The 10,003-nt window shown below is 42.3% G+C and overlaps 1 protein-coding gene across 1 annotated transcript; it reads right to left on the reverse strand.

Moving 5' to 3' along the window:
- Positions 1–208: 208 nt before the first annotated feature.
- AGBL3 (ATP/GTP binding protein-like 3) lies at positions 209–8,078 on the reverse strand (the record flags this gene model as incomplete). Its single annotated transcript, XM_010158938.1, has 8 exons — positions 209–292; positions 434–531; positions 1,053–1,179; positions 2,233–2,395; positions 2,945–3,724; positions 4,512–4,650; positions 7,361–7,468; positions 7,956–8,078. Coding segments are annotated over 8 exons (1,622 nt in total), but the record flags the coding sequence as incomplete, so codon positions are not given.
- Between the last annotated feature and the right edge of the window lie 1,925 nt (positions 8,079–10,003).

A 10,003-nucleotide genomic window follows, 5' to 3' on the forward strand; every position in this document is an offset into this window, starting at 1 on the left:
ACACGGGGTAGGAACAGAGCTCTCCTTCCATGCAACTGGCTACTAAGGTTTGTGTGCAGTCTTTCAAGGAGTCTTCAACTAAGCAGTGTGACTATTCAAAGGTTAATTTCAGTAGCATTTAGTAACAATTCTAACATTTATTCTGGCAGTCTTCATGAGACTGCTGGAGAACACAGAACAAGCTGTGGCATAGTTGCATAGCGCTAGGTTACCTGGAATCACAGTCTAACACATCAGAATTCAGGACCTTGGAGTTCACCCAGGCTTGCTGTTTCACCACCTTCTCGTGTACCTTCAGGCACACATAAGAAAAACCACAAGTTCAGTTTACTGCTTAAAGAAAGCCATTATCAAATTTATTATTGCTATAGCCGTATAGAGTATTTGACTTGTTACAGTAGGATGAACTAGGCCTAGGGGAGACTTTCCTTACCTTCTGGTTAGGCACACAGTAATCCAAGAGAGCATCACAGAAATGCTGTCCTATTGACTCCAAGTCTCTCATATCGAAATGGGTGCTTCTTCTACAACCTGCAGCATCAACAGGAGCAAGACAGAAATGAAAATGTCAGCCATCCTGCTGACTGCTGTTGTGATATTTCAGGGTGGTGGCTGACTGCAAACTCACATATCTTTTACCAACAGATCCTAGACAGGTCTATGACTGCCAGTTTTACACAAATGATATTACAGATCATTATTCTGCCTATATATACCAATCTATCTGCTCAAAGGGGGTTAACTATAAGTCCCTATTACAAAATTTCCTAAAAATACAACTGGTTTTAGTTACTGCTTTTGATCTGCCATCCACTAATGTTGCTTCATGATACAAATGCAGTAATGCTAGTGGTGGCCTGAAAGGTTGCCAGGTGCGTGCCCTAGTTTTAGTGCTTTTTCCAACTCTTATCTTAAATCATCACTCATTTCTCCCCAACAAGACAGAACACCAATGAGGGGATGGTAGCTTAAGCAACCATTTTCCAAGAAAAAACAGAAGTAAAGGTCTTGTTTGATGATTTCTACTAAATAGCTACAGGGAATTGTCTCACCCAACTTAGAGCCACAGATAGAGGCTTCCAAAGTGTAGCTGTTGGTGATGCCCATCTTCCACATTACCACTCGACCTGTGCCTTCTTTGCTTTTTCGAACTCTGAAACGGCAGTCTGGGAATGAGAACTTAAAAGACAGGTACAGTGTTAGCCTTTGAAGCAAATAACAAGATGCAAGGATTTTATTTTAACCTGGAAAGATTTTTTAAGATCCTATCTACCAGGCAAACAACTGTGAGTTTTCACTCTGCTTGAATATTGCACAATACAGCTCAGAGCGTACTGTTATTACTGGTATAATGGAGACGTGGGTGAAATAACAGCCCTTTGATTAAAGTTTATTGTACTTTAAGGGTTTCTGAGAAATTTGCAAATAATTCTTTAGGTGGCTGTACGTACTTATGGTTTCTAAACGATCCTGTATAGACAGCTGACCAGCTGAGTTACCACAAATCCTGCTATATACCAACATGCATATTTACTACAAAGCTGGAATAGCTCTTCTCTGATGAGTTAATTGAGCAACAGTTTGATGCAACCGATTTGGAGCTCACAACCACCTCATTATTGGTATCTGACGAAAACAGCATTGGCTGCAGGGATGCAATGACATCACCTGATTCGCTTGTGTGTTGTTTTATTCCTGAGCCTCTGCAACGTTTCTGGTTCCAAAGAAGCTTATTGCAGCCAGAGTTTGCTGGAAAATGACATATTTTAAAAGTTGTCATTTCCTACTAATTTTTTTTTCCCCCCAAATGAAATATCTTGCACAAACATGGTGACTTTGACACAGTTTTCAAAAGGATTCAATCTGGAGAAACATCTGTTTTCTTTAGTATATATTTTAAAGCTGCATTTCATATAGGAGTGCAGAATATGTAATGTTAGGTTTTTGAATAGTTAAAACAATGTTAATTTGATATTCCCTTTTTTTTATCCTTTAAAAAAAATCTTTTAAAAATGCTAACTTAATGTCCCAATTCAGCATGATGTATTTTGGAGTGCTGGAATTTCAAAGGAGTTAAAATTTCATATTCCTAACATGTCTAGTTTTAGCCAACTGAAGGTTATTTTACTGGGTGAAGTGCCATCTTTTAGTAAACATGATACAATAAATTAGAGATCTCAGCTAGTGCTTGAAATTTTAGGCGAGTAAGTTTCTAGCCAGACATTTGCTTACCTTATCTGGGCAGCTCTTGCTCAGCAAGAGCGGAAAGAGATGTGGCTGCACGTGTGGTGGTTTTGTTTGCTGCTTTCTCTCACAACCATACATGAAGACATTCTGTTTCCTGTTGTGACCATGGATGTCGCAATACAGAAAAACTTCCCGTTCCCCCATCACTCTGTAATACCGGACACATAGAATACATCATTAAAAGTGGTTTTTTTTTTCTCCGCCTCAGAAACTAGTCTGAAGTAATACGTTACACTGAAGCTCATGTGGAATCTAAAGAGCAGGAAAGCAATACAAATTAAGCTCTAAGGCTTAGTTTCATATCCACAGTATCAATGTGGATACTTTGTGACTGGAAGTCTGTGTAAGAAATCAAACATATTTGTAGCAAAACATACAGCAAACTTGGCAATCTTTCCTGTCAAATGGACAGCTGGGATCTATTCTGAACCTCACTTCATTCTGGGACGTGGTTGTATGCCAGAAATAAGGAATTTGATAAGTACATTTTGGCAAGGGATAGTGGGGAGAAATATGCTGAAAATGTTTTGATGAAAACTTTTACTTTGGAGATTTAACTTACGACGAATGGAGAAAGGGTATTAAAGGAAAACCTGCACAATAAGAAAAAAATAACCCAGTCTGAAATGCAACTAAACATAAACAAAGCAGTCAGAAAGGAAAAACATCTGTTCTAAAGGGAAAGAAAGCGAGGTACCTTTTGATCATGTTTTTGGTACACCAGATGGAAGGATAGCATTTCTTCATGTTGGATCTGTACTGGCGGTTCAAGTCCTGACCTGTCAAAGAGCAGCGGTGATTTCCCACAATCACACCATCTGGATTCAACATGGGTACCACTTTGAAGACAAAACTGTCCCGCAGCAGTTGAGCCTTGCCTGAATCGCCAAGAATGTAATCCAGAAAGCCCTTCATTATCCAGGAACTGTTAGTTTCTCCTGGATGCACCCTCGCAGTTAGTATCACAGCCTTCCTCTCAGTGCCTTTGCCACTTTCTGGGGGGTTGGTGATAGTTAAAACATACACTATATTTCCCGCCAGTGAATGGCACAAGATGTGAATCTTGCAGAATTTGGACTTCACTGGATCTTTGGAGATGGCCACCAGGTACTCCTGCAGGTTGGAGTAGGTGTAAGGATAGCAGTGGGCAAAGTAGCAGGTGTCTCGGTCATGAGGGAACTGGAACGTCCAAGTGAGTGAGAAGTACTGACGTCTACCTCGTCTCGCATTGTTTCTGTAATACTGGATTTCATTTCCAGTCCTTCGCCAGCCAACCTTGTGTTTCTCCGCATCAACTTCTGAGTAAAACAGTGGCCGCAGGCCCCGTCTGTATAGGCTGTTACGCTTGGTAAAGTTGACGATAGTGAAGCGATACGGCATCCCTGCCTGTGTATTGCTTACTTGGAAGTAGTACCACTGTGCGTGTCTGCTTGTGTAGAGGTCACTGCGCAGGGTCAGCTGGTACTCGAATTCATTGCTGTGGGCAGAAAGAAGCGATGCGGGTTAGCGCGATAGTATGATGCCGCGTTAAGGAACGCGAACGGCCATGAAAAAGCACCCTGCGGCTGATCAGGTGCAAATCCAATGTACACTGTCATAAACAGAATCACAGAATCTTTTAGATTGGAAAAGACCTCGATGATCATCAAGTTCAGCCGTTAACCTAACGCTGCTAATTCCACCACTAAACACCTCGTCCACACATCTTTTAAATCCCTCCAGGGATGGTGACTCAACCACCTCCCTGGGCAGCCTGTTCCAACATCTGACAACCCCTTCAGTGAAGGAATTTTTCATAATATCCCATCTCAACCTCCCCTGGAACAACTTGAGGCCGTTTCCTCTTGTCCTATCGCTTGTCACCTGGGAGAAGAGACCAATCCCCACCAAAGTCTATAGAGCTGTCAGGAGAAGATGCATGATTGCACCGTGTGTGTCAATAATGCAACTGCTGTCTTCATTAGGACTTTAAAGAACAACTAGGACTTCTAAAAACGTTCTCCACACTATGCTTTAAAAGGAGGTGCTTAAGAAAAGGTGCTGAGTTTGTGTGGGTGATTATCACCTACAGAAAACCTTCAGTGCTATGGTTATCAGACCATTTCACATGAAGGTTACCTGAAACTACTTCTGACGCTTCTTCAACTAATATAAGACGAGTTACACACCCAGAGTAACACATCCTGTCCAGACACTGACAGCAGGCTGCTGCTAACAACTCTGATAATAACTCCATAAAAGAAAAAAAAAAATTAGAAACTTACACTTTGACCACCTTCTGCAAATTCCCACTCTCAAAGCGTGCTTCAAAGATCAGTGTGTTGTCCCCTTCGTGGTGGAGGATCTGCTTCAGGGGGCAGAGACCTCTCACTTGGGAGTACATAAAGCCGGAGTTTTTGTTAGCTAGGGGAAGGAGCAGAACAGGTGTTTTCCATTTCAGGCTGAATCATTTAAGGGAACACCTGCAGCCTTCTAAAAATCCTTCAAGAAACAGACAACTGCATGGGCCTGAACTTCAAATCATATCTTAGGTAAGTGTAAAAGAAATTATACAAATATTGTGTTGCCCATTCCCATTTAACCTTATGGATTTCAAGCAGCCTAAGATCCGACTCTGTCTTGGAGGTGCCTGTGTCTCTCTGCACAAGCAAAGGGCAAAGCAACTGAATTAGGTGGAAAGACTCTAGGACTCAGCTCGCCCAGGTCTTGTCACCAGTCAAATGGGCAACTTGTCTACTCAGAAATCATATGCAGCTGACAACTATTGCCATCAGTTTTTTTCTTTTTTTTTTTTTTTTTTAAATCTCTGTATTCAATTATTCTAGTCTAGAAGTAAAAAAGATGACACTCAGACCGAGCAGCAATCACTTCTATGTTGCAAGTTATGTTTTCACATCTCTTCTAGGGTGCAGTTTGACCCTGTAGCTCCTCTGGCTCTGGTCTGCTATCTTGTTCACTCTTCCTCAGGTGAGATGCTCACAGAGGCATGACTGAACTTTTTACTACAGTCTTCATTACCATAGTTCATTAAAAAAAACAGAGCTTCTAGATTTGCCAAGAATTTACTTTTCTGGACCGGAAGTTGTTTAGATTCCAGAAAGCTTTTGCCACCAAGGTGTGGAAAAGTGGGATAGTCAAAACTTCCTGTCATCCTCAAACTGTACCCACAAAAAAACCCATCAGGGTTAAAGCTGCACAGCAGCCCATGTTCAGATCTGAATTGTGTCTGCCCTTGCTTGACTGGGGCTGTGCTAGAAGTTCATCTTGCAGCAGTATCTTGTCTTATTCTCTCCTGTACTGTTAATAAAGCCCACTCAGGGAAGTTATGTAAAACCAAGATTCCTAGAAGCAATTTTTTCATTCCCTGAATCACTGCTGCAATAGGCAAAAGATGCCATATTCAGCATATTCTTCATGACTGAAGTTAGTGCAAACCCACAGAGGTTTGCATTAGAGTTTGCATTAGAGAAGGGCTGTTAGCTTTGGTGGCTGGGATACACACTTGAATAATTATTTTCTATTTAGCTGAAATTTCATTCACCTTTCCCTTCCTCTTCATGCTCTTCCTTAAAATTAATGAAGAAAAATGTTTCAGTAATTAAACCAGTAAAACTGCTTCTGGAAATATCTGTATCAGTCCAAAGCCACAGTATGAAATGCATGCATAAAATCTGAGATGTCTATCGTAGTATTTTAATTTTTCTGCATGGGAGTCACCATTGGATTGTATTTTTCTTTCCCAAATTAGATTTTAGAAGGGCCTGTAGGAGCTCAGCAGCAGGCAGCTCCCAGACAGGCAGTAATTCCCATCTCCTGCTAATTCAAATTCCAGTTGGGTGGGAATCAGGAGAGTGCTGCTGCTGACTCCCGCAGGATGCAATGGCTCATTACATGCCAGTCTGAGGCATTCGGGTCATAAACTGCATAACGCAGATGCCTGTCCTACCAATCTCAAATCTTTCTGGAGAGTTGTACTGGCTGAAATAAGAACCATTTCCAGTTGCCTGTGCGTGAACTTCAAGTCCATAATAAAGGACACAGCAAGTTGCATCTTTCAAGAAGAGCAACTAAAGGAATGTAACAGTAATCACTGTCCTTGTTCTCAAGAAGGCAGGGAGCTGGGATTCAGAGTGCTCCTCCAAATCTTATCCCTTGCAATAAATTAGCAGGTCCAGCTGCAGAGGACAGAGGTTCCTTCCTAGTCACGCAGCAGTTACCAGCTTTCTTGGCCACCAAATATAGCAACCTACCTGTGAGGAGTAACACGCCCGTACTGCAGAAGTAGCTAATTTCTGAATAAACACACCATCAAAGGGTACCAGCGCTTTTCAGTACGTTGCAAGATCTACTAACTGCGTTGGCCTCAAGTAGGATGCCAGCTTTCTTTTAGCTTTGTGCTTCTGAAAATTTTGTGGCCATGTGTAGTTATCCTAGGATTGTAAAACTATTATCCATCCTCATCTATGTACCTGTAGCCCAGGGCCAAAATCAGCAACTGACAGACATTCCAAGTTCATCCAAAGCAACTGGGTCAACTTAGCAAACACAGGAAAGAATAAGTAACTCTGATAATCAACTGGTGATGGTGGAATAAGGCAACTAACTCCCTTCAACTGTGTCCAATTCATCCCTGCCAGACCTAGAAGCCTGCACCCAAACACTGATCCAATCTGGCCAGACTTTGGTTATAAGCCTTGGCAAAAGCACTATAGCAAACAGGGTAACAAAACATTCTCCTCCACAAACTGCAGTATTGATCTTGCAGTTACGCAGCTCTCACCTTTTTCACTCTCTTTTGGCTGCTCAGTTATCTTTCTCCACTTGTGTTTTCCCAACAAACTCTGGTTCACACTGTTATTCACAGAGATCAATGGCTTGAGCTGAGCTGGACTTCTGAGATAATTAACAGTATGAACAGAATTTAAGGATGATGAGAGAGCTGTTTAACTGATTTTCTTCCTTATGTATGGGAAAACAATTTTTCCCAAGTGCTTTAAAATAACAGTAGAAAATTATATTGATTTCATCAGGCTTTGAATTAGGTTCATAAAAGATCAAAGCAGGTGCTTCATCTGCCTACAGCTGACAGCAAGATTTCTCAGGGTGTTCTCACCTTCTTCTCCCAGATAAATCACAGTGCCTTTGTCAGGACTTTGGTATGGAGGCGTCATCTCCAAACCTGTTGGAGTATACAAAGGCTCAGGAGCAGTGGGTATCCAGTCTGAGAAAGAACAGACACACAGAAGGAGTACAAGCAGGAAGGTTGTACTGGAGTCTTTATAGTATGAAGGACACATTGAAAAGTGGTTCATTCTATTTATACCAGAATTATTTGGATCCTACAATGAGGAAGACTGTATCATCAATATAAACATCGTACTTCTCCCAGCAAAGGACTCCAGAGGCTGACAATTTGCAACAACCCGCCCCTCCCTTCCACAGAACACAACCTCTGCAATGAAACCACTGACCTTAGGATCTAGAGGAGCAGTAGAAGGAGAAGCCAGAAAAAGGGTGTGAAGGAAGCATATTTATAACAAATTTACCTGCATTTTTTCTTTTTCTGTAGCAATTAATCTGGACTAATAACAATTTGTTTCTTAAGTTTTTACTTACAGTAATAGTAAATTCTTGGCTCTTTATTCATATATAAGGTGTGCTTCCTTTTTGCCCATACACAAGAATTTAAGCACAACACAATAACTTACCAATGTGCTCAATTCTGTCCCTGATGACTTCACATTGGTGTGGCCAGTACACCAGGGAAAACTGACCGGCAGGTGGCGAGTTATCCAGATTCTGGGACTCCCAAGGATGGGGTACCACTGCCTCTGAGTCAGATGAGAACAGAATCTGGTTTGCCCTTGGAAAAAGATGAGTACAAACGGAATCTATAAGAAAGTGAAAGAACCTTCACATCAGTCTCTCTCGGCTTTTCTGAGTAGAAACAGGCTGCAGAGATTATCTACGTTAAATTAACATAACTAAGCACGGCACAATAAAATGACATCCCACTGAAATGCAAATTTAATGCTCCATCCTATAAATCACACTGAATTTAAAAGTAGCATTGAATGAACAGTTAATTCAATAAACCACAAAGCACATCAAGTATTCAACTGCAGCAGGGAATAGCTTATTTGGGTTTCTATAGAAAATGTTGACACCTCTTATTATTACTGCTTTTATTACCAGTGTGCCATGGGAGGGCTTACAATCTCAATGTCTGTGCACTGACCACAACACTGCCCAGAGTTCATTACTTGTCTTTGTCACAGATATGAAAAGATCCCCTTTCAAAGCATTCCTTACCCTTCCTACTATTTGCTTAGAGGAGGCCAAAAGACAGCAGTTTGGTTTCATGGAAATTTTTGTATTTACTTCAGGTTTGAATCAGATACCAGCACCCTTTTCTTCCACTCTGGGGTCTTACAGGGAAAATGTAGGAGAATAATTGAAATGATCCTGACCTGTAAGAACACCACACTGCTGACTGTCTTCTGTCACAAGTGATTTAGGGGGGGTCTTCATCCTAAAAAAAAAAAAATTAAACTACTAAAATGAAATCAGAAGTCGATGGTAAGACAGCTCACTCTTGTTTGTTTTCAGAGAGACCTGCCTCTGTTTAGGTTTACTTTACGGCCTGGGTGAGAATTAGGCCAAATCTGCATGGTCATGTACTCTTGTCATTATTCCTGGCCGCTACTCAAAGGAGTCATACTTTCCCTTGTCCTCTTTTGTTTCCCCAGTGCCCCTCTTGTGCAGTTCTAGTATTCCTACTGTTGTGTGAAAAACCTAGAGCTTAAGAAAAAAGTGTTTGTAGTTCAGCTGCATTTGTTAGCCCTCCAATGCCACTCGTTAGATGAGCCTACAGATCAAGGGGCAGGAGAGGCAATGGGAAAGAAGGCCTAGGATGGCCCTTCTGCCAGCAGCCCTGATGTATGCCACACTTATCCCTAAGCAGTGAGGACTAGACAGGGGTAAGTTGGTACTGGGCGGCTGAAGCCTAACATTATGACAAAAAGTAAAAAAGCGCCACCCAGCAGCCAAAGTGCACATGGGCCATGAATAGCAACCAGCTACGCTGGGTTAAACTGATGCACATTGGCAAGGCAGTAGAGAGACAACAGTGCTTCTTCCCTTCACCGTGCTTCATGCACACCACCTACTCTCTGGATTTTCATACCAGTCCCCTTTGGCTAACATCATAATGCAAACCCAAATTCCCTTCCTGAAATATGAATACATGCTGATAACATCAAGTGCGTTTCACAGCTGGTAAAAACACTCTCAGGTTTGTCTACTGCTCCTACTGACACTCGCCACATCTGCAAATGTAATACAGGGCTTCTAAAGACCTTCCTGTCCAGCAGCTGACCAGGAGCTTGGTTTCTACAGGTCGAGAGGCAGGAACAGTTCACAAACCAAGGCACAGGTGAAATTGTAACACAGAGGAGGGTTCTACTTCGCTCCCCAAGGAAGAGCCGTACTGCTGTCGCTCAGGGGGATGGCGCTAGGGCTGAACAGGGCTTTGGGCAGTGCAATACACAGCCAGGCCCCAACAACCAGTGTATTTGTGAGGCGTTTCGGGTGCCTGTAGGAATGGTTTGTTACTGGGGCCGCTCGCTGATTTTCCTGTGAGAAGCAGCAGCAACTACTTCTAAGGGATTAGGGCCGATTTCTCCATGACTGGGGACCAGGCCCCGAGGGCACTTACTGAGCCGCCTTGCTCCCTGACGGCGCGGCTCTGCCCACC

This window comes from Eurypyga helias, unplaced genomic scaffold (genome assembly GCF_000690775.1).
Source record: "Eurypyga helias isolate BGI_N326 unplaced genomic scaffold, ASM69077v1 scaffold25909, whole genome shotgun sequence".
NCBI lineage: Eukaryota > Metazoa > Chordata > Aves > Eurypygiformes > Eurypygidae > Eurypyga > Eurypyga helias.